This window comes from Pygocentrus nattereri, chromosome 10 (genome assembly GCF_015220715.1).
Source record: "Pygocentrus nattereri isolate fPygNat1 chromosome 10, fPygNat1.pri, whole genome shotgun sequence".
In the NCBI taxonomy this organism is placed as follows: domain Eukaryota; kingdom Metazoa; phylum Chordata; class Actinopteri; order Characiformes; family Serrasalmidae; genus Pygocentrus; species Pygocentrus nattereri.
In genome coordinates this window covers 30098779-30121661 of record NC_051220.1, presented here as the reverse complement: position 1 = coordinate 30121661, position 22883 = coordinate 30098779, and the positions used below count along the sequence as shown (strand labels likewise).

The window sequence follows — 22883 nt, the reverse complement described above, 5'->3', positions numbered from 1 at the left end:
TCTTTAATAAGTCATTATTCGCCATAGAAAGTCATATCTTTATAGTAAATCAGAATTTGGGAAAAAAAAAAGATTATATATATATATATATATATATATATATATATATATATATATATACATACACACATACTGTATATTTCATACAAAGATATAGAGGTATTATGTAAACAATGTCAAAGCTTCAAAACATCCACTTCCACTCCTTCTGTACAGCCTATATAAGTAAACTAACTCCCAAAACGCGGCTTTTGAATTCAGTTTTTGTGAGATCATGAAAACCAATGTATTTGCATACATCTTTTAACCACCTCTTCAGACCTATTCATTAGGTCTATTAATTGTGTGATAAAATTATGAGCAGTGTTTCAGTCAGGTCTTCAGCTTTTACCCTCCAGCAAGCGTCACCAGAAGTAAGTTGCTAGGGCACAAGAGGGTCCACTTGCGAGAGGCTCTCCACTAATTCCATTCGTTTCAGGGTTGTCGTCAGTCAAAAATAAATGCACCTCTGGGCCGTTTTAGCATACCATACAACCCTGTCCTGCTTTACAGAGAATGAAGTTTCTGTCATTTGACCCACAAGCTTGACACTTCAAAATGAATACTTTTCTCTAACACTACAGAAAATGATCTGGCAGCTGTGACTCAAAACACCGAGCTGATGTTTTAGTAGAAGCACTCCAATAATACAAAGCCATTAGTGGGTTTGCTGCATTATAATAATAATAATAATAAATTAGTTATAATTACTATTATTATTCTGTACTCTTATTTTTTGTGCCATAATACTGAGCTCATCTGGAATTCAACAAGACGTTTGGCATCCATAGCTCCCAAAAAAAAAAAAATCAACATCCAATTTATTCCACAGGAAAGGAAAAAGTTGGGAAAAACTGAGCTCTTGCAGAGCATTCCACTTAGCGCTGCGGTCTGCAGACTGCTGACACTAGCAGTGGCAGAATTTTCTGTTGTGGCTCGATTGAAAACAACGAAATATCCTCCTCTACAAACATATGAACACAGCATTACATTTTTATTTGAGGCGGTACCATTTCACTGTCTTTCTCTTTGTTTTGTCTTGTCTTTCTCTTGCTACACTGTTCTTTTCTAATTCTACAATAAATTTGAACTAAAACTACTGATGGAGGTTATGTGGTGATGGTGTGCAGTAGAGCTGAACAGTTAGGATGATTTATGTTCTCTTCAACACATTCATATATTTATGCTTGGCAGCTTCTACAAACAGTATGATTATTTGCACCACACACTGGGGATTTCCACCATTAAGGCACCTGCACAGTCACAGGTGTTCCTGCTATCCATGACACGAAAAGCCAGTCAGGAACCGCCACAACTGACCTCAGCTGGTCCCCATTAAAAACAGCAGCAGGTCTGGATCCAGTTTTTATATAGTCAATGGTTTCAGCCTGGACTGCTTTCTGGTGCAAAAAAGGGCAGCCAATCAGAAACATTTCTGGCACATCAATGCATTTAAGTGTCATAGATGGACCTCATGGGCGAAAAAATACAAGAAAAACGCTGGTTATTACTGTACTCATGTTTACTTCAAGTAACATGAATTTTTTGGAAATAATATATATAGATACATATAATACAATTCATACATATTTACATAAAAAGTCTAAGACAAACTTTGTTTGGCAAGACTGTATAACAAATAATATGCATATTCCCAATATCATAAACCTCTTAAAGAGAATGTGTAGTTGTGATATAGAGCCACAAAAAAAACGTACCCTCATAGAACAACAGGGGATTAAAACAGCACTGAAAGCTTCATTCAAATAGTTTGGAGCTGATATGTTTTGTGTCCTTTTTTCAGCAGGTAACCTTGTTCATTGAGTGCACTGATGAAGCCCTCAAAATCAACCACCTGTAAGACATTGTGTGAATAAAGAATTAAGAATAAAATTACTTTGTAGGACTGTTGAATACTGCACAATGTAAAAGTCTCACCACCTGAACTTGGAGCTCTTTAGCCAGTTGCCGCAGCTCCGTGAAGTCAAACAATGTTTTGTGGGTGCGCTCAGCGATTTGGTTCAATGCCACAACAAACTTCTTGACTTTAGATCTGTTGCTCATTCCAGACCCAAGCTGAGATCGGTCAAAATCCAGCCGGCCAAATTCATCAGAGTAAGTATCTGTCAAACTTCCCAAAATATCACAACATTAGCATTGAACACAAGAGCTTTCGTCAGGAGAATTTTGAACAGGCATTAAGTTGTTGAAAAAAATGTTAGTTCCTTTATACAATGTTAGTTCCTTTATCCAAATAAAAATTTCATGACATATGTCACACTTATTGGTAAATGTGCATTAACATGGACTAAGATCTGACTGACTAGGAGTGCTCCAGTTTCCCAAACAAACAACTAGATTATCTAGTTAAACACCTTCCCAAGATGTTAAATTCTATGAGTTTGCATTAAGTGGGGAGTTGTTGTCTTACCTGTGTTTCATAATATCCACCACATCCTCTGCATCACTTTGAGTAGCTTTCTCTCGAAGTTCAAGACGTGCTCTTGCCTTGAAAACAGAAAATAGCAAAACAGGAGGTCTGAGATTATAAGGCTAGACAGAAAAGCAGCCAACATTATGGAAGAACGCATAAAGTATTCAACAGGCTGTTACCTCAGTGAGGCGGATGAGGGACTCCAGCTGGCGGGTTGTGATAGGGGTGCTGTCAGCTGATTGGTTCTGTTTGCGAAGTTCCAGATAGAAATCCTGAAGAACCTGTGCAGCTTCAGCTGAAAGACTGGGATGCACATAGTGCCGGGCATAACCCACATATTTACGCAGAAGTTGGTGGGGGATTGGATCTAAATTCTCTCCTGGAAACACCTAAGAAAAAGACAAACATTTATCTAGTGAATGTAAGTGAATCATGTTCTGTTGTCATTATATCGTCATCAGTACAATGTAAATTTTGCATTTGAGACCTAAAGCTGCTTTGGGACAATGTCTGCGCAAAAAAAAAAAAAAAAGCGCCATATAAAAACATGCAGGCTGAAAACCAAAACAAAAAAATCCTAAAAAAAATATCATTTCAGCTTAACACACAGATGTGTACCAGCACACAGACACCAGATTTTAGATTTTTTTTAAATTTAAGTCAGTAATGCTACTTCTTTCAGTTTTTACAAAAAAAATCTTATCGAGTGCTGCTTTAATGCTCCTAAAATGAATAATGTTTACATGACAGTATAACTTCTATATTACCTTTAGCCTTTCTGAAAGAGGCCTGTCTGATGGAATCTCCAGAATGGATATATTGGACTCCTGGGTAGAGTTCCTGGCAACTGTAGCGCTGCTAACCATTCCCTTTTTACCTGCACGCATAGCCATGACGTGCTCTGACAGCATGTGGTCGTGGTCTTCATTCGGAGTGTCCAGAAGAATGAAGACAAGATCAAATCTGGATAGTAAGGCACTGCCCATTCTACAGAGGGAGAAGAACACTTTCAGTGTGTACTTGCAAACCTTTTCTGTGTAACATAATTTCTACTTATAGCAACTTAAGTTGTTCACATGACTGATGTCAGGCAAAAGAAATCAGCTAAAAATCTTATAATTTATCAGTTCTTACTTTAGATTCTCCGATACTGTTTTAGCCTTGTTGTAATGGCCTCCCACTGGGTTGGCTGCTGCAACGATGGAAGTGCGAGCTGGAAGGGTGCAGACAATGCCAGCTTTAGCCAAGCTTATGCTCTGCTGTTCCATAGCCTCTAGCAACGCCTGGTGCTGATTTCCCATCTTATCAAATTCATCAATGCAACAGATACCTAGACAGATAAAACAAAATTCCGCTCCAGACATATATCACAATACAAAAATATCTCAGAGATTTTTAATGTGATATAAAATACCCTGATCTCCTAACACTAAGGCTCCGGCTTCAAGTGCATAGTCTCCAGAGCCACTGTCCCTAGACAGAGAGACTGTCAGTCCTGAGGAGGTGGTGGTGTTCCCACACACATAGATGCCACGTGGGGAAACATTACATACCGCCTGTAGATACATGCAGGAAAAAGAGAACTAAAGAAGAGCAGAGTATCACCTCAGCAAACTACAATGAATCCTTACAAAACCTTCCCTTTTTTATGAAAGACATAGCATAAAAATCAGGCAGAGAAGCACAAAAATATATACCTGTAACATTTGACTTTTTCCAAGGCCAGGATCTCCTACCACAAGCACATGTGGGTCTCCTCTTATAGGGATTCGGTTCTTATCATCCATGTACTTCTGACAGCCTCCAAATAATGCCAGAGATAATCCTGCCTTAACAAGCTGCATACAGCAACATAATAATGAATAAACACAGAAGTGTATTTGCACACATAAGTGGAAGCAAATATTCATATGTGTGATAACTTACCAAATGCCCATAGATGGCTGGACAAAGAGAACTGCAAGAAAGGTTTTAACATCATTAAAGTGTCTAGGTATGGATTAAATAAAACAATTAGTTACCATTTTCAGTGGTTCTGTTTTGTCCATTATGGCTACACTGTTAGTCACTTCAAAAAGCCAGTTTCTCACAGTTCCAAATTGTTCCTCACTTCACAATTAACTTGAAAAGGTCCTCTTGTGCTTGAATCTCCTGGATGCCATACAGCTCTTTGAGTGAAAACTCGACCGATGCCCCCTGGCCTTCTGGTTCAGAAGCAGGCTTGTTTTTTTGGCCTTTTGAATTACTGACCGAATTTGCATCAATGTACAGCAGGAACATGCACTTGTCTTTTTTATTTCTTCCACTCCCTATGAAAAGCCAAAAACAATTAACAGATTTTAGTCCAGAACAGAATTTGATTGTTTAAAAACTATTCACCAATACATTTACTTTGCAGCAAGATGCTTATGGAAACGTGTGTCACTAGACAAGCATGCTAGAATTAACAAATTATATATTAAGAACAGTAAATTGAAAATAGAAACACAACTGTCTAACTTCAGAGCGACCTATGTGCTACTCAGCCGAGCATCACCCCTCCAATATTGCAATTTAAATCAGCAATGAGCTGAGGCTGTCTTTTAGCTGCTGACCGGTAAAGTCAGTTAATGCACTCTTTAGAATAATAATTCTACTTAAATAATCAGACTTTCTAATAATATCAGACAAAAATGCTTAGTAACCTTCAATTACATCTGAAATAAAAGAGTCATGTCCTTTTATATTTTATAAAGACTCCCTGTGCTAAATATATTTGTGGGGGGGCCCTCTTGTATACAATTAAAGTAAACAGAGATAATAAGCCATATGGGACTACAGCACCTTCCTCACTGGATACTTTAATAACTCCTGTGATGGTGACCATGTCCCCGGGTACACAGCTGTCCACCAGGTCCTGAGTAAGTTCACACTCAATAGTACGGGGAATACGTCCTGATTCACGTTGGTCATCTGCTATCAGCTCCTGAACTCTGAGAAATATATTCAGAAGTAACACTGTATGACTCACAGCTGTCACTGTCACGGTTTATTTAAGAATCATAACAGGAAATGACAGAAATGCCCTCGAAGCAGCACCCTGTAGCATACAGAACACTGTTTTGTGGAGCTGACCTAAAGTGTTCGTTATGTTGGCATTCCCTTCTCTGTTTAGTGTTCAGAGGCTTCCTATTTTTTAAACTGCAAAAAAAAAAGTAGCCTAATCTACAATACATTTCAGCAGCCAAGGCCTGATGAAACAGTCATTATTAACATAAGAAATATTTTATAAATATATAGATTGCAGACAGATGCCTAAGAACTTATATATATGGAAGCATTTTAAATAATCAGACTTTTCTGATATCAGACTAAAATGCTCAATGCAAAATGTGCAATTAGAGGTTGGTATACTATGCACTCAAGACAAGTCTGATGAATTATATAAAATATGTAACTGAAACCATGGCTGATTTCAGTTCATTTGCACCTTTACTGGTATACATTATTAATACCACTCATCACGGTCACCTAATGGGCATAGTAATGAACATCCTTAAAATTATAGTTAATTAAAATGTACAAAAAAACATTTTTGTTTTAAGGGAGGGTTTGAGAACGAGTATTTGGATACAGCGGTGTTTTATAGTGTTTTCCACAGGTCTGAATTGAATCTGGGAGAAACCCTGTAGGGTGATGGGAGGTTATTTGAATATATGGCTGTCAGAAGAAAAATCATTTGTTTACTTTACCAGGTATTGAAACAATGCATTAAATAAGTAATGGAAGAGTAGGCATTAGAGGAGCTTAGCAGAACTGTAATGAAGAGGTGACACTGTGTGTTTTGCTTATTTATTAGAATATGAATTATTTTTTGTGGGAACTTATTATAAAATGACACAAAATATACTTGGGCCAAGTGGGGAAACACTGGGATACTTTTAGAAATACCAGTACATATTCAAAGATTTTTAAATGCTGTTTGGCCAACATTGTTTTGTTTACTAAAAAAAGTACATTTTCAATAGCAATTGTAAAGATAACAGTGAACAAGGATCTTTGGTGTTTCATTTAAACAAGCAAACAGAGAAAATAGCTTGTTTATACAAATTTCAACAGCTTACTTTATAGTCTGCCAGTCAACTGTAAGTGTTAAAGGTGAACTTCTGTTAGGGGTGAAGGTTCGACCACGGCATTCTTTCTGAAGACACTGCAGAAAAAAAATTACTTGGACAATCTATAAACAACAAAATAACAAGAGGCTTTTTCCATAATGTATTAAAATGTGCAAAAGCATCTAATGGCTAATGAAAATAAAAATTCATACAGCACACTGTACATTTTCTTTATTTTACAGTATACCTGTGTCTATCTTTTTCCCTTTTCAGGTCATAAATAAAGTTTTATTTTTTGCTATAATGATTTGCATGTCACTTTTATAACTATAAACAGAGTTCAAATTGATATACTTGAACCAAACTCCAGCTTCCAGTCACTTGTTTTAAGATCAGTGGCTAAGTGTCAAATTAAAATGAAGAGACAGGTTCTTTACTCACAGCATAAAACCCCATTTACAGGTTAAGGGAAGGACAGAATTGCATGCATTTATTTTACCTTAGTGGGTGTACTGTATCTCCCATCAGACAGAGCCAGGCTCTGAGTGTCTCCACAGCTGTTACAAATAAAAGCCATCTTGCTGCAGAGAGGTTTGATGTTGCTCACTCTAACTACAGTCCCTCTAATAGCCACAAATTTACCATATAAATTGGCTCTCAGCATCTTCAGTGGGATCAGTGGCTCATAGTTGTAAATCCTAGAGGAACAAAATAATTGGTTATTGACATAAAGCTATCACATCAGTTCTTATAAAACTGTATACTGTGTTTGGACTAAGGATACACTGATTTGGATACATTTACATTTACAGCATTTAGCAGACACTCGTATCCAGAGCAACTTACAAGAAGCGCTTTGTCTATCAATAGAAAGTATCTTTGCTAGTTACCAACAGCTTAGAGAAAAAGACAGTCCTGAGCTCAGATACTGCTAGAAACAAAAAGTCACTGTAGATACCGAGAGAAAAAGGAACGGAGTTGAACACCGAACACTGTGCCATTCAATGCAATGCAATACAATACAATAAACTACAATACACAGTGCAATACAATAAAATATAATATATAAGTGCAGCTTATAATTCAATGCTCATTTAAGTGCTCTGTAAAGAGATGTGTCTTCAGTCTGCACTTGAAGACAGTGAATACTGTCAGTGGATACTGAGAGCTGTCAGATATTCAGTATTTTCATTGACATATCTGCTAATGCTGATACATAAACATGTAAAACAATTTAAAATTTGGAAGAGATGTACATGGATTAGCTTTGGAGAAAAATGTAACACTTATTTGTATAGGGTTCCAAAAGCGGTAAAATTAATAAAATGTAACACAGTAGCCAATAACCACTTAAACATTCTTCTCTTCTGGGCTACAACAGATATGTCATCAAATATCTGTTTGAAATATTGGCCAAATCTAAACATCTTTTGATGCAGATTTTTTCAAACAAATATCTGCAGATACCAATATTATTACATTATCACTGTGCATCCCTACCCTCTACTATTACCGCAATACTGGTCTCAGTATATCATGTAATTCCATTTAGGTATACACTTTGTGAACCAAAATCAAAGACCTCTAGCAATAACAGAACTATAACAAAAGAGAGAATTTCATGCAGCTATATCAGGCAGACAATAAGAATTTGAGTCCCACCTAGCACTTATGTGTGGTATATTGATAATAGGAGTAGCATCCGTAGGCAGCCCCTCCTGGGCTTGTAGCTCATCTGCATGCCTTTCCAGATCCTTTGTAAGCACCTGTAATAATGGATATATTAGGCTTCCCATTATTAAAAAAAGGGCCCTGTGCAAGATTCTAATATTTACATTTACTGAACTTTACATTGACAAACCATTACTGCATCTTTGCTAATCATTATTAAGCACAATGTACCTGATGAATGGCTAAGCCCAGGCAGTCAAGTATCTTTTCAGGCATGTCTCTGAGCTCACGAGCAAGAGCAGGAAGCGCTGCAGCAATCTGTTTGTTCGAGAGTAGGTCTTTGTAGTCCACCAAGATGCTCCCTTTTCTTTCAATTTCATCCTGATGAGAACAAACAGTTTCGTTATGACCTCTTCACACATGTAAGAGGAATCAAGAAACTATATTTGATACATACTTTGTCATAAAGATCAATTTGTGATGTGAAGTACTGCTCAAATGTCTTTATCTTCTCAACATAAAGTGCAGACTCGACAAAACCTTTAAAAAAGACCAACAAACCAAACTAAACTTTAATACAAATAAACTGAAATGTAAGCAATAGTCACGAAATATACACATTTTAAACAACTAAGAGGGTGGTCTTGGATGATCATGGTGAAACATCATAAAAAACTTGCTATGTTTGATGTAAGTGGAGAAAATTGGCCATAAGCATCATTTTAAAAAATACAAACCTTCAGAAAAATAAAGCCTCCATCCCTTGTAGGGACATCCTACATCAAGTGTTGCTTGGGTTACACGATGAACTGGTGAAGCAAACTCTGCACCTGTGCACATGGAATACAATGAGTGATGGCTAGAACTATACCTTATTACTGAGCACATTACTTCTATTTACAGTAAAATAGGAACAATTGTGCATGTTTATCAAAGTTCAGAACTACACAGACAGATGAGCTCTGACTTTACATCATTGTTAATCTGAGATGCTTGATAAATAAACATGGTCTAATCTACTTTCTGGCCAAACGCTAATAAATTCCAAAGCCTCACCACGCTGTGTGATGTTGGGTGAATGTTTGCTCCCTCCTCTTTCCCAAGGACGGCCCCTCCAGCCTCTACCTCCTCCTCCTCTATTCCAACCTCCTCGCCAACCACCCCTTCCACCACGTTCAGAGCCTCTTCCTCCCCTCCATGAACCAGAGCTGCCTCTGCTCCTCCAAGAGCTTCTTATAGCTCCCTGTCCGTTCATCTTCAGCCTGCTGCTTTATTTTTCCAACTAAAGGCCAAGGAACATCAGAACAGTCTACTGATTAATATATGGACAGTGCTCAATATAAATCTGCTTTATTTTTTTTTTTTTGGTTTTCATAGCACTGAAGCACTGTTCACATGTAAACTGGCAAGGTGGCATTTCAAATGTTCTTGGGACACTTAAAGGGTAGCTAAATGATTGAGATTTTCCTTTAATGACATTCCACCTAGTACTTTTTTTAAAATACATTTTTCAAAACTTTTCAGTCAAATGCTGATCAATAAAGACATTCTCTCACATTTTAGCCTAATGTGAGGTAGCGTACATACTAGCACTACTAAGCTACTGAAAAAAATATAAATGATCATTGAAGTCCGATCTGTTCCTAAAGAGCATTTTGCGCTCTTAACATGGACTCATCACAGAAAGCTGTTTACGTTCTCTGTACGAGGATATATTCCCGAGTTCACCAGAGAGAATCGGAACCCAGACTAGTGTATACACCTTTGTTCGTAGTCATGTATCTACCATTTAATCTCCACAGTAACGTTAACAGCTAAATATCTCATCATAATAACAGCAACAATAACAGCTTACAGCGACCGCTCTCACAAAATACAGAAAACTGTAGCCAACTAGAGGTGGTACACAAGACAAGTCACACCTCGAGGTTGATAAAATACGTCGTTAGCAAGCTAAATTCCAGTTTAGGGATGTTCATTCATCACTGGACAGAGAGAGCGAGCTTGGTTCTCGTCAACTAGCGACCAACACTGTCAGCGAGCTAATATGAGCCAACAGCGAATACATGACAACTCGTCTGAGGTTTGAATGTCTACTTACCACATTAACCACTGTCTTCAAATAAAACAAATACAACCATTAGTGCTATGTTGCTCGTCTGGGGGTCTTTTATCCGTCACTCTGACTTCTACGAGTCTCGTTTCCACTCAGCACCACAGATCTGGAAGCGGCGCGGTGCAGCGCCAAAACCTGACACAGTCCAAAGTTGCCGCCTTGCGCTTAAACACGCACGCGCAGTGTGAAGTAGGCGACTCTCGCATAAAACGTCGACACTCTCGCGATATTTCCCTGCGCATCGGAGCATTCATAAATATTCTATTCAACTAATTTACTGGAGAAGACTTTAAAAAGAAATACTCTTGAAAAGCGTCTAAATGTCTGCATTAAGCGCTCTGGCAACACTCTCAGATCCACCATGTACTTGCTCATAATTTAGTGTCTTTATTTTCCAGCCAGAAGCTGAACTTTTACCATAATTGTCCATGTTCCTCATACAGACTAACAAAACGCAGTCATTTACAACACTGTGGGGCGCCACCAGGGATTCCGGCCCCATGAAAATATATCACATCAACCCTGAAAATGTAACACAGTGCCCGTGGGAATTTCTTTTATTATTATGGCAAAAGAAAAATATTTTTTAATGATAAGAATACACATACTACAATTATTTTTCTAAGATTAATTTTCGAATATAGTTAAATGTTTTACAAATTCTAGTATGTGGCTTTTTTTGGATTAGCATGCTAATATTAGCTAATCCTGAAGCTTCAGAAGATGTTTAAAATAGCCAGCTGGCTACCAGTTAAGTGCTGTTTTATACTACTGTAGCCAAACACATTTACTGAGGTGCCAAACTACGTCACTCAGCTGGCAGTCGAGGTGCTCTGGGTGTTTACATTTAGCCAAAAACAAGTAAAAGAAACCACTAGTACATTGTAAATAAAATATTCTATTAATGTCAGGTTAAGAGTTTAATATTGAAGAAATCTAATGTTCTAACAATTTTTAGGGCCCCTGTCTGTCACAGGCCCTAGACTCATGCTACCTTCTCCTCCCCATACAGCCCCCTTGAGAACACTACACTGTACGGGTGGGTGGACTGACACAAAAGTGCTTCAGCCTTGGTGATTTTTTCAGACTAAATCTCTCAGTAAAAATATTTAAAATGATGAATTTGCTTTAATTGGCGAACTCAGCGTTTATCCTGTTATGAAACTGGATGTGCATCTGATGCAGACATTAAAATAAAAAAAAAAAAGGTGTGCAAATAAATGTGTAGTACAGGAGCTACCTTTCCCTGATAAACTCTCAGGTACAGCCAGCCACATGGAGCAAATGCTCCATCATTAGAAGTTATTTCGCTCCACTAAACAGTCTGTTTATGTGGCAGTTTATTTAGTCTAAACTTTTCAAATATGATGTTTGATGTCAACATTTCACCACAGAAATCATAAAAGAATTTCTCCTTTTACTTGCACAGGAAGACTTTCAAAAGCACCCGTATCAACACTGCCAGCATTATTATTACTATATAAGTATTTACTTGGTAAGGCATTGAGAAAACATAATGGTATCGCCCATCCCTGCTACACCGTGCAAGTTTTGTCGAAGGGCGGCGCACGTCAGCGACGAGCTCGCATTTTTTCCCTACCCGTATTCTGACAAATCCCGCCCCTCTTGGTTCAGGAGAGAACCCAGAACAGTGACAGGATACGACCCACTAGCCAATCATAGCGCAGGATAACACAAGGATTAGCCAATCTCAGCGCGGAGGAGGCGGGATTTGTCGGAATATACGCGGGAAAAGAACGCGTCGGGCTTTCTTCAGCACCACAGCAGCGAGGACGGACATCATCATCCAGCTATCGTTGTAGGTCAGCTCCGTCCAGCCCGCTGCTTTGTACAATAACACTCTCTATACAGGAACGCATCTGGAAATAAAACAAACATGGATAATTCCGGCAAGGAGAAGGAGGCCATGCAGTTGATGGCTGAAGCAGACAAAAAAGTCAAGTCATCAGGGTCGTTTCTCGGAGGGATGTTCGGGTGAGCTTGATGTCGTGAGCTAGCTAGCAAGCCGCGATGCTAAAATTGATACTGCGATGATGATGGTGCCCATGATTCGACATCCAGGCTGGTAACTCGGTCATGGACATCGCATGACGTGCCTATAGTCCCATTCCAGATACAGCACCGTGTCTGTGGGGAAATGTAATCATTTGTGCTGCCATAAAAACGGCATGATGTTCCTGTGCAGCCTTGCACACACATCTCTCAATGTCATATGGCCATATTTGGCACGTAAAAGCACTGCAGCAGTATGTGTCTACTGCTTGGCCTATCAGTTGACAACACGATTTCATTGTTACAGTATGATATACAAATGATATCTTTAATATCACTCAGGTCGAGAATTTTTAAATGCTTTCTCTTGCAGGGGAAACCACAAGGTAGAGGATGCGTGTGAGATGTATGCAAGAGCCGCCAACATGTTCAAAATGGCCAAGAACTGGAGTGGTATGCTCAGAATCCTCAAATGCATATATAAATTCACAGTTGTCATGATCCGTTATCCTGATGGTTTCAGTCTTTTTATCATCTAGCTGCAGGCAATGCTTTCTGCCAGGCTGCAAGACTTCATATGCAAATGCAGAATAAGCTGGATGCTGCCACCAGCTTTGTTGATGCTGGCAATGCTTACAAGAAGGCCGATCCCCAAGGTGAAAATACACTACGTTATGGAAATAGCTGAAAGACCAGAATCATTTTTCCCATTAACACTCCTGATTGGGTGCATTTTCTGTGATCTGTATCTCAAAAATGTTTCCAAATGGTGTAGCTCCAGGCAGGAACATCTGGAAATTAAGTGTGTTCAACCCCTATCTCTGTGCTAATCAGTAAAACCACAGTGCAGCACCAAAGGCATGAAACTGAGGCCCACACTGGAAATCTCTATTTTACTACAGTCTGATACTCTATTTTGTTGTGTATTGCTGTTTTAGTGCCAATATCACACAATAACATCACTTATGTCTCCCTGTTATTGAATGCTTTACCTCAGGTTACTTATCACTAACAATTTAATCTATTCTTTCTTAATGCATCAAATAGAGGCTATCAACTGCTTAAATGCAGCCATCGACATATATACAGACATGGTAAGACAAAGCAGGTTTAAGTGGTTAGGACACTGTGACTTGTCCAGATATCACTCAGAACTTCATCCTAATTGCCATGTCTGTGCTTATTTAAGTGTCACTCTTCTTTCACAGGGACGATTCACAATTGCAGCTAAACATCACATGACTATTGCAGAAGTATACGAGTCCGAGCTGGTGGATATTGAAAAGGTGGGATCTGCTTGCAAATATTTGTTTAATGCTAACATTTAGACAGGTGGCTCTACTTTGATAACCTACATTAAAGGATATTAAAACCGAGGCTGTTTAAATGATCTGATAAGATCCTTACATGCCCTGACTTCTTCCTGAGTGAGGACCCATAAGCATCCTAGTAAACTATAATGGCAGATTTTATTGGATATGATTTCCATTTCTGTGAAGATGTGGTGATTTTGAAATGAGCATCATTTCCATTTTTCAGAACACTGTCTTCGTTTTTAATGGTCACAAATTAACCACAGTCTTAGACTGAACAGCTTTTCAGAGGAAAATGTCCATTAAGGGTTTCCAGTAAATGGTACAGTCCAAGGTTGTATTGTATTGTGTGCACATAACTGGTCATGAAATCTATTTCATGTGAGATGTCAGTCAACAAATTGGTGATTTAACAGTTATGTACATGTTATACATCAAATGTTCATATTCATGTGTGTTCTTTGATTATATTATTGTTCTCAATAACATATTTCTTCACTGACATAACACATATGTAGGGAAACCTAAATCTACTCATATTAGATTTTAAGATATGCAGGATCTGCATACTGTAAAAGCATAATTAAATGTTCATAATGCAGTAGGATCCAGTCTAGTGAGTCAAAACCATTGAGGTATCTGAGTACAAATGTCATTGTCTAGGGTCAACAACAGCCCAGCAGAGATGTTGATGATGGCAGACATGTACTGCCCCTTTAGCAATGCAAAGCTGAAATTTTGTTTAATTGACTTTTTTTTATTGTGAAAAACAGAGGTGAGAAGTTAAAAGACAAAAACTATAATAGCATGAAAATAATGAAGTCTCCAAAAATCAGCTTTTATTGATGAACATGATAGGTGTAGTTGATATATTCATGTAATTTTGACAGGATTTATCAATTTGAAAGCAAATCCTTTAAGATGAGCTTTAAGACAACTAGTCATACATATTGTTTTTGCCACTATTAAACCAGAACCAGATTTGTGCTAAAGTTGGCAAAAGGAAAAACCCTGGCATACTAACTTATGTAAACCTTGTCTTTGGTTTCAGGCAATTGCCCATTATGAGCAGGCAGCTGATTATTACAAAGGAGAGGAATCAAACAGGTATTTCTTTTTCTTAGCTTACAGAGCACATTGTATGTGATGTTTGTAAGAAATGTTTTTTTTCTCTGTTTTGGTTTTTACATTTTATTAGCTGCATACTGGCTGCAAGACAGGATGAACAGCTTGATAGGATTTCAGAAGTGGTGATAAAAAATATCTTATATCGCTTAAGTACAGGACAAAGACTCTTTTTATGAATTACAAAATTATATAATTTCTCAATAATCTCAATTTCCAAGTGAACATAAAGCGTTTAGTTCCAAGATGCATTATTCACCACTTTCAAGAATTGTCTTTTTTTCATGATATACTTTGTTCAGAGTCATCTATACACACACACAAGATATATCAGTGCTTTATTATGTTTGAGAAAAATAAAAATGTATTTCTATTAAAAAAAAATAAAAAATTACACATAATGAAACTGGATTTACTGATTTGTTGTGTGCCTGCAGTCAGACTGCTTAATTTTTGCAAATCCAGACGTAATTGCTGAAGTCCAGCTGCCAGAGTTGTTGACTAACATATTTTCTGATATTTCTGATTAAACTTCCTGAATTTGACAGATTTTTGACAGTTTGAGTTGTTTTCTTTCAGCTCTGCCAATAAATGTCTCCTGAAAGTTGGGTTTTATTGCGCACAGCTGGAACAGTATCCTAAAGCCATTGAAATCTTTGAACAGGTTTGTGTGCCAGTTTTACATAAAAAAATAACCTTTAAGCTTAAATGAAATGTAATCCAATATAATCACACAAATTCCCTCTCACCAGGTTGCAACTAGTACAATGGATAACCCACTACTGAAATACAACGCAAAAGAGTACTTCTGGAAGGCTTCACTGTGCCACTTCATTGTGGATGAATTAAATGCAAAGGTTTGTGCCTTTTCAACTGAACATGGCCTACCATTTAACACACGCATGATGATTTTAAGGCTCTGAAAGGTATTCTGAAGTTACATTCCTTACTTGATGGGAAGTATTTTTTTTTTCAGACATGTTTACAAATAAATTACTGTTTGTAAGTAACCAGTTGCTTTTGTTCTTGAGATCTATATGTTTGATTACTTTTATCACCATGAACATACCCCATTTTTTATAGCTGGCCATTGAGAAGTACGAGAGTATGTTTCCAGCGTTTTCAGACTCTAGAGAATGTAAGCTTTTGAAGGTAAGGTGATGCATTTGGAAATTATCAACAATTATTTTTACTAAGACGCAATAGGAATGGACAGTTTTAGATTCCAATTTCTTTATAGCCATATTAACTGACAGCTGTTGTTCTGGAGACAGTTTTTATTATTATTATTATTATATTTATTTTCTTTTTCTCTTCTCACTGTGTAGGCTAAATGGACACGTGAAACAAAACTAGCACAATTCCAGTTCTTTCTGATTGCTAAAGTTGCAATATAAATAGCTTAAATTTACTTTCTGCGATTGTGTGATTTTGATCTTGGCCGATTCTCTAACTAGTAGTGTTGTGCTGTGAACAGTGTCTGAACCTCAAGTTTCTCTTTGTATAGAAACTACTGGAAGCGCATGAGGAGCAAAACAGTGAGGCATTCACTGAGGCTGTAAGTTTTCCCTTTAAGTCTAGATGTCTGAGACTGTTATTATTTATAGTTAGGAAAATATTTAAAGCAGTTTGCGTACTTTGACTTTTTAACAGCTCTATCTGCTCATGTTGAGTGACTTTTCTTTACCACTATCTAAGGTAAAGGAGTTTGACTCAATCTCTCGTCTGGACCAGTGGCAGACAACTATGCTGCTACGTATCAAGAAAACTATCCAGGGAGATGGTGGTGACCTGAAATGAGATGCCAGTAACACTGTGGCACACATCCCCGCTCATTCTTATTGTTCTTGTGTGACAATCTGGTTGAACACTTCTTTAGTAATGCTAGCTCTAATGTGTGCCCCAATGCCAGTCTTTTACACATCTGCCAGTTCAGAGGTAGATAGTTCTGTAATAAGACTGGCATTCAGGTTACCAGAGTTACATACTGTGTCAATATTGTCAATATTACAGAGGTTATCCTTAAAGAGTTCTATTTAATGGCTGGTGTTGTCCTCTATCCCTTTAACCCAACACATGACGCATCTTAACCACTTCTTATTTGAACCTTTCACTTGTTGTGTGGCATGAAAAAAACCCAGCAGAGCTTAAATCTGCCTGATGTTCACCTTAATGTTGTCACTGGCATCGTCTTGCATGATAATTGTTCGTGTTTCAAAATGTGGCCTCATGATGGTGCAATTTATTTTGAAATCGAAAAGATTTCATAAATTTTCAACTTCAGTCGAAAATTTATATTGCCTTCAGTTTTGTTTCACCGTTATTGTGCCATTCTGTGTCATCTGTTGCCTCTTCACTTGGTCTGTCGGAAGTATTGACTTCAGTAGATGATTACATGTTACATCTCTGGCTCATGAATGAACAATACATAGTTAAGTGATTTACTTAAGTGTATTGGTACTGCTGCAGAGTTCCTTGATCAAATGAATCTATTATTCAGATGGATATACTGATCTATTTTGTTGATTTGTTTGTTAACTTGTGTGTTATTTTATAATTATTCATATCTAGCTATTCTGTACTTCACTTTTTTTTAATGAGAATTATACTGTCAGTTAGGCCTGTTATCTTGGTCACCCAAATTATTTTCATTTTAAGTTATATCTATATCTTGGACACAGTGTTGAGTTTGGCTTCTACTGACAGTATCTTGAATCTCATGGTGGAATGTCACACCTGAAGCATGTTGTATCCAGGGTGTTTCAAACCTTTAAAGAACGTCAGGGAACACAACGTGTGGGAAAAACATATGGTGGTTTCTTACTGAGAGACTGGAACTTAAAATAAATGTGTTATATTGTGTGCTACCCAATAAACATTATTGAAATGTTGGCTTCTTCTAGACGCTTGATTTAGCTGACAGTAAGATGGATAGTATACCTTGTTCTTTTACAGGGATACAGCATATCTGTTTTGTTGTTGTTTTCAGAAAATGCATTTTTTAATGTGACCTGTTAACGTTCGACGTACCGACCGTATTTAGCCGTGTGGATTAGCTGCTAACGGCTCCAGCTAGCTTCGCTTATACTCGATTCGGCCTGATAAACTAACTGAACCAGCACAGTCTGTTCATGTTCGGAGTGATTTACCTCTTGTCTGGACCCCAGATATGCCCTCCCTTCTTCTTACAGAACCTCTCAGCTGTCCGAATGGTCTCCAAGTTGGTAAAAATGTGTTATTTGAGACTGTGGGACAAAACGAGTTCAGAGCGGCTAACGTCCACAGCGGCCAGCAGCTCGTGTGTAAAGTGAGTTTAGTCTGTGAGACATGCTAAATACTACGGAGCCCCGCTGGAGACATCTTGTAGAAGTAAAAATAATGCGTGGCCACGACTTAGTAAGGTGTGGGAATGAGATGACTAAGTCGGGGCCATGACTTAGTAAAGGGAACGAGATCCTAATGCATGGCCTTGACTTAGTAAGGCATGGGATCACAGCTTACTAAGCCGTGACCAGTCACGGCCACAACTTAATAGTCGAATTCCCACACCTTGCTTTGTCATTGCCACGCATTAGGATCACGTTCCCCCGCGTTAATAAGGCGTGGCCACACATTGTTTTTACTCATACAGGATGTCACCAGAGGAGCTCCATAAGATACAGACCAGTTAGAATAGGATTTATTTATTTATTTGCATCTTTTCGGAATTCTTTTCTTCTTCATTTTTCTGATCTTTCTTTTGGCTTTCTCTCTGTCTTTCTTTCATTTTTGTTTTATTTCTTTCATTTTTTTTGTTTCTTCTTTCTTTGCCTCTTTCATTTGTATGCGTTCTTTCTTTCTCTGTTTCTCTCTCTTGTTTATATCTTTTTAACATTCTTTTCTTTTTCATTTCTCTTGGTTTTCTTTCTTTTTTCATTTGATTTTGTTTCTTTCTTTTCATTTCATTTGTCTGTTCTTTTTTTTTTTCATATCCTCTTTCAGCATCATTTGTTTTCTCCTTTTGAGGTGTTTCCTATCTCTAGATATTTGCGGTCAGTGGCCATCTACCATCACCTTCCTGTCCACCCCAACCTCAGCCAGCTCACAGAAACTGTTGTTGGGGAAACAATGGCTTATGTGTTCTTTGATCTTGCGAGTTATGGAAACATGCACACGTATGTTCAGACCTCAAGGAGCTTAGATGAAGATGAAGCTTCACGACTCTTTCATCAGATGGTGTCTGTTGTGGCGCATTGTCACAACAATGATGTTGTTCTGCGAGACCTGAAATTAAGAAAATTTCTCTTTAAAAATCCAGAGAGGTGAGATTTGCTTTTCCGTTATAATATAGAAGGATATCAGCTGCTGACAGAAATGACTAATGTTCAAATGTAGCATTGAAATAAAGCCTCAGATTTGTATTTTAGTTTATATTGTTAGCTCAACACAAACCGCATCTATATGTATGCTTATAGCTTATATGGTTTATTATTATTTTTTTAATTTAGGACTATGTTGACTCTGTCCAATCTTGAAGATGCACATATGATGGAAAAAGGTGATGATTCTGTGTATGGAAAGCATGGCTGCCCTGTCTATGCCAGTCCAGAGGGCCTACGGGCAGAGGGCAAGTACTCAGGGAAAGCAGCAGATGTATGGAGTCTTGGAGTGGCGTTATACATCATTCTTGTTGGGCGTTACCCTTTCAGTGACTCAAACTCCAACATGCTCTTCAATAAAATCCAGAGGTGTAAGTTCAGTCTTCCAGACACCCTCTCGCCTAAAGCCAGGTGTCTGATACAGAACATCCTTCGATTGGACCCTACAGAACGTCTAACGGCAGAGGACATCTTGGACCATCCTTGGTTTTCATCTCTTAGCTCTCAGAAAGTGTGGAGGAGTATGTTCTACCAAGATGATGATCAAATGGTTCCAGAATTTTGTAGCTAAGCGGCACAACTGATCTCAATCTGTGAAACCAGATATACTGCAGCAACTGATGCAAGTACATCTGAGATCATCCTCTTCGCTCTATGAAAATAAAAAAGGCCCTTGGGCAAATCCTCGCCATTTTCTACACTTAGTCCCTATATGAGATAACTGGAAATGTAGGTAGTGCTATTGTTATCTGGCGTTTGTTTTTATGCATGGCCACTAGATGGCAATCATGCTCCAAGAATAGACTAATCTAGATCTCCTCTTAAAGGAAAATTTGACCTATCAAAACTGGATGCATAGTTGTGTTAGGTTAACTGAATATATGGGTAGAAATTGTAAAATTATGGTCAGTTGTCTTTTCCTAAATGTTTTGGTACCCCAGTGTCTGTATTATAGAAGTATGCTATCTTTCTGTCTTTCCTTGTCGGTGTATATGACTCCGCTAGAGGGCGCTGTGAGACTGAATACAGGATACCTCCGCCCCTCTAAGAGACTATAAGACACACCCAAGAGTAGACACGCCCAATGTTTGACACGCCCATCTCTGAACTGCAATATAGGTGTTTGCTTGTAAGGACAAAAAAAAAAAAAAGAAAAAATGAAGATACAGAAAGTTCCATATTAGTTTTTCCAAATACAAACGATTCAGGCTGAATCATTCATGTTTGTAAAAAACTTCCTGGTTTTTTTTTTATTTGTTTGTTTTTGTTTTTTTCTTTATTGTAAGTAAGTAAGTAAGTAAGTGATACTGTTTTGATCCCACAACCGGGGAAATTCCATCTCCGCATTTAACCCATCCATGCAAGTGAAACACCACACACACACTAGGGGGCAGTGAGCACACTTGCCCGGAGCGGTGGGCAGCCCTATCCACGGCGCCCGGGGAGCAATTGGGGGTTAGGTGTCTTGCTCAAAGACACCTCAGTCATGGACTGTCGGCGCTGGGGATTGAACCGGCAACCTTCCGGTCACAGGGCCAGATCCCTAACCTCCAGCCCACGACTGCCCCAAACCCGCGACCTTGGCGTTATCAGCACCATTGGAAAATGTGGTTTGTAAACTCTTGCATTTGTTTATTTATGTTTTTTTTAATTTATTTACTCACTCACTCACTCAACTTTTTAAACTGAAACTCAGCCTAGATTAGCATTTAGATATTTAAGTATAAAATATATATTTAGTGTACACAGTATGTGTCACCATACAGGGACAAAAATGGTTGTGAAGTTAATAAATGCTACAGTGTTGACAAGCGTTCAGTTTAAGCAACAGTAATTGTTTTTGAGTGCCAGTTCAACCAAATTTAATGACTGCAGAAGAAGTTGCAGAGAGATCATCAGTTGGAGGGCCTTGTAGTGGGGGGTGGTGTGTCCAGTGTGTCTTGCCTTAGAAATATCTTTTACTGAGAGGTTCCTGTATTGTCCTGTATTGTCCTGTATTGACCTATGGTTGGCGTGCTGTAGTCTATTTAGTGGGAGTGTTTTGCAGTAGAAGTGTCTTATAGTGGTAGAGTACTTGGAGTGGGTGGGTCTTCCATTTTGGAATGTCTTGCAGTGGGAGTGTTTTGTAGTCGTACTACTGGGAGTGTCTTTTAGTTGCAGTAGTTTTTCAGTTGGCATGGCTTAAAGTGTACTATAGTCTTGTAGTAAGTGTCTTGCCATCTTGAGGAGGGTCGTAAAATATGTGTCCTGCAGTAGGAGAATCTTGTAGTGTTCCGTAGTATTATTGGTGAAAGTGTCTTACAGTAGGGACTGTCTTAGTGGGCATCTACCCTAGTCTATCAGTAGAAGCATCTTTTTAGTGGGAGGGTCTTGCTGTAGAATTGTCTTAGCGGGCATCTCCTGTACTAATCTTGCTGTAGGACCTGTAATCTTGCAGTGGGCATGTTTATTTAGTGGGAGAGCCGTGTAATGGCAGTACCTTTTTAGTGTGAGGGTACTGTAGAGTCTTGTAGTCTTGCGGTGGGGGTGTCTTTTTAGTCTGAGTGTCCTGTAGAGTCCTGTAGTCCTGCATTGGGAGTGTCTTTTAGAGGGAGGGTTCTGTGGTCTGTCAGTGGGAGTGTCTATTTAGTGGGAGTGTCCTGTAGAATCTTGTAGTCTTTTAGTAGGAGGGTCCTATAGTCTTGCAGTGGGCGTGTCTATTTAGTGGGAGTGTCTTTTTAGTGTGAGGGTCCTGTAGAGTCCTGTAGTCTTGCAGTGGGAGTGTCTGAGGGTCCTGTAGTCTTGCATTGGGAGTGTCTTTTTAGTGTGAGGGTCCTGTAGAGTCATAGTGTCTATTTAGTGTGAGGATCCTGTAGTCTTGCAGTGAGAGTGTCTTTTTAGTGTGAGGGTCCTGTAGAGTCATGTAGTCTTGCAGTGGGAGTGTCTATTTAGTGTGAGGATCCTGTAGTCTTGCAGTGGGAGTGTCTTTTTAGTGTGAGGATCCTGTAGTCTTGCAGTGGGAGTGTCTATTTAGTGTGAGGATCCTTTAGTCTTGCAGTGGGAGTGTCTTTTTAGTGTGAGGGTCCTGTAGTCTTACAGTGGGAGTGTCTATTTAGTGGGAGGATCCTTTAGTCTTGCAGTGGGAGTGTCTTTTTAGTGTGAGGGTCCTGTAGTCTTGCAGTGGGAGTGTCTATCTAGTGTGAGGATCCTGTAGTCTTGCAGTGGGAGTGTCTATTTAGTGTGAGGATCCTGTAGTCTTGCAGTGGGAGTGTCTTTTTAGTGTGAGGGTCCTGTAGTCTTGCAGTGGGAGTGTCTTTTTAGTGTGAGGGTCCTGTGGAGTCATGTAGTCTTGCAGTGGGAGTGTCTATTTAGTGTGAGGATCCTGTAGTCTTGCAGTGGGAGTGTCTTTTTCGTGTGAGGATCCTGTAGTCTTGCAGTGGGAGTGTCTTTTTAGTGTGAAGGGTCCTGTAGTCTTGCAGTGGGAGTGTCTATTTAGTGGGAGGGTCATGTAGTTTAGCAGTGGGAGTGTCTATTTAGTGTGAAGGGTCCTGTAGTCTTGCAGTGGGAGTGTCTATTTAGTGGGAGGGTCATGTAGTTTAGCAGTGGGAGTGTCTATTTAGTGTGAAGGGTCCTGTAGTCCTGCAGTGGGAGTGTCTATTTAGTGGGAGGGTCATGTAGTTTAGCAGTGGGAGTGTCTTTTCAGTGTGAGGCTCCTGTGGTCCTGCACTGAGCGCTGTGGGC

General features: G+C 38.8%; 3 protein-coding genes across 4 annotated transcripts; 2 read left to right on the top strand and 1 right to left on the bottom strand.

The window, feature by feature from the left end:
* Positions 1 to 1666: 1666 nt before the first annotated feature.
* Positions 1667 to 18118, bottom strand: mcm8 (minichromosome maintenance 8 homologous recombination repair factor). Of its 2 annotated transcripts, none has more exons than XM_017686955.2 (19): positions 17955 to 18118; positions 9295 to 9520; positions 8976 to 9068; positions 8696 to 8778; positions 8470 to 8619; positions 8230 to 8333; positions 7067 to 7265; positions 6577 to 6662; positions 5297 to 5445; positions 4584 to 4782; positions 4400 to 4430; positions 4171 to 4311; positions 3888 to 4029; positions 3608 to 3803; positions 3241 to 3460; positions 2653 to 2862; positions 2471 to 2547; positions 1981 to 2170; positions 1667 to 1894 (listed from the first exon to the last, which is right to left on the bottom strand). In XM_017686955.2, exons 2-19 carry the CDS (start codon positions 9491 to 9493, stop codon positions 1802 to 1804), a joined length of 2562 nt encoding a protein of 853 aa, XP_017542444.1. In that variant the 5' UTR covers positions 9494 to 9520; positions 17955 to 18118; the 3' UTR covers positions 1667 to 1801. The 2 variants fall into 2 exon arrangements, with proteins under 2 accessions (XP_017542444.1, XP_017542443.1); XM_017686954.2 differs by lacking the exon at positions 17955 to 18118 and adding an exon at positions 10340 to 10500.
* On the top strand, positions 12252 to 17697 carry napba (N-ethylmaleimide-sensitive factor attachment protein, beta a). The gene is made up of 11 exons (XM_017686956.2): positions 12252 to 12349; positions 12741 to 12820; positions 12907 to 13023; positions 13415 to 13461; positions 13576 to 13653; positions 14732 to 14787; positions 15385 to 15469; positions 15558 to 15662; positions 15889 to 15957; positions 16313 to 16363; positions 16504 to 17697. Exons 1-11 carry the CDS (start codon positions 12252 to 12254, stop codon positions 16603 to 16605), a joined length of 888 nt encoding a protein of 295 aa, XP_017542445.1. The 3' UTR covers positions 16606 to 17697.
* Positions 17959 to 19734, top strand: LOC108414139 (tribbles homolog 2-like). The gene is made up of 3 exons (XM_017686948.1): positions 17959 to 18112; positions 18811 to 19106; positions 19293 to 19734. The coding sequence occupies exons 1-3, from the start codon at positions 17975 to 17977 to the stop codon at positions 19732 to 19734; spliced, it is 876 nt and encodes a 291-aa protein (XP_017542437.1). The 5' UTR covers positions 17959 to 17974.
* The last annotated feature ends 3149 nt before the right edge of the window (positions 19735 to 22883 follow it).

Excerpts from the sequence above, each read along its gene's own strand:
- LOC108414139 (XM_017686948.1), top strand. The coding sequence starts at position 17,975 with ATGCCCTCCCTTCTTCTTACAGAACCTCTCAGCTGTCCGAATGGTCTC. Across the intron at positions 18,113-18,810 it reads GCCAGCAGCTCGTGTGTAAA|GTGTTTCCTATCTCTAGATA; the intron begins GTGAGTTTAGTC and ends TCTCCTTTTGAG. Across the intron at positions 19,107-19,292 it reads CTCTTTAAAAATCCAGAGAG|GACTATGTTGACTCTGTCCA; the intron begins GTGAGATTTGCT and ends TTTTTAATTTAG.
- napba (XM_017686956.2), top strand. The coding sequence starts at position 12,252 with ATGGATAATTCCGGCAAGGAGAAGGAGGCCATGCAGTTGATGGCTGAA. Across the intron at positions 13,462-13,575 it reads TCGACATATATACAGACATG|GGACGATTCACAATTGCAGC; the intron begins GTAAGACAAAGC and ends CTTCTTTCACAG. Across the intron at positions 13,654-14,731 it reads AGCTGGTGGATATTGAAAAG|GCAATTGCCCATTATGAGCA; the intron begins GTGGGATCTGCT and ends CTTTGGTTTCAG.
- mcm8 (XM_017686955.2), bottom strand. The coding sequence starts at position 9,493 with ATGAACGGACAGGGAGCTATAAGAAGCTCTTGGAGGAGCAGAGGCAGC. Across the intron at positions 8,334-8,469 it reads TGGGCTTAGCCATTCATCAG|GTGCTTACAAAGGATCTGGA; the intron begins GTACATTGTGCT and ends CCATTATTACAG. Across the intron at positions 5,446-6,576 it reads GTTGACTGGCAGACTATAAA|AGTTCAGGAGCTGATAGCAG; the intron begins GTAAGCTGTTGA and ends TATATTTCTCAG.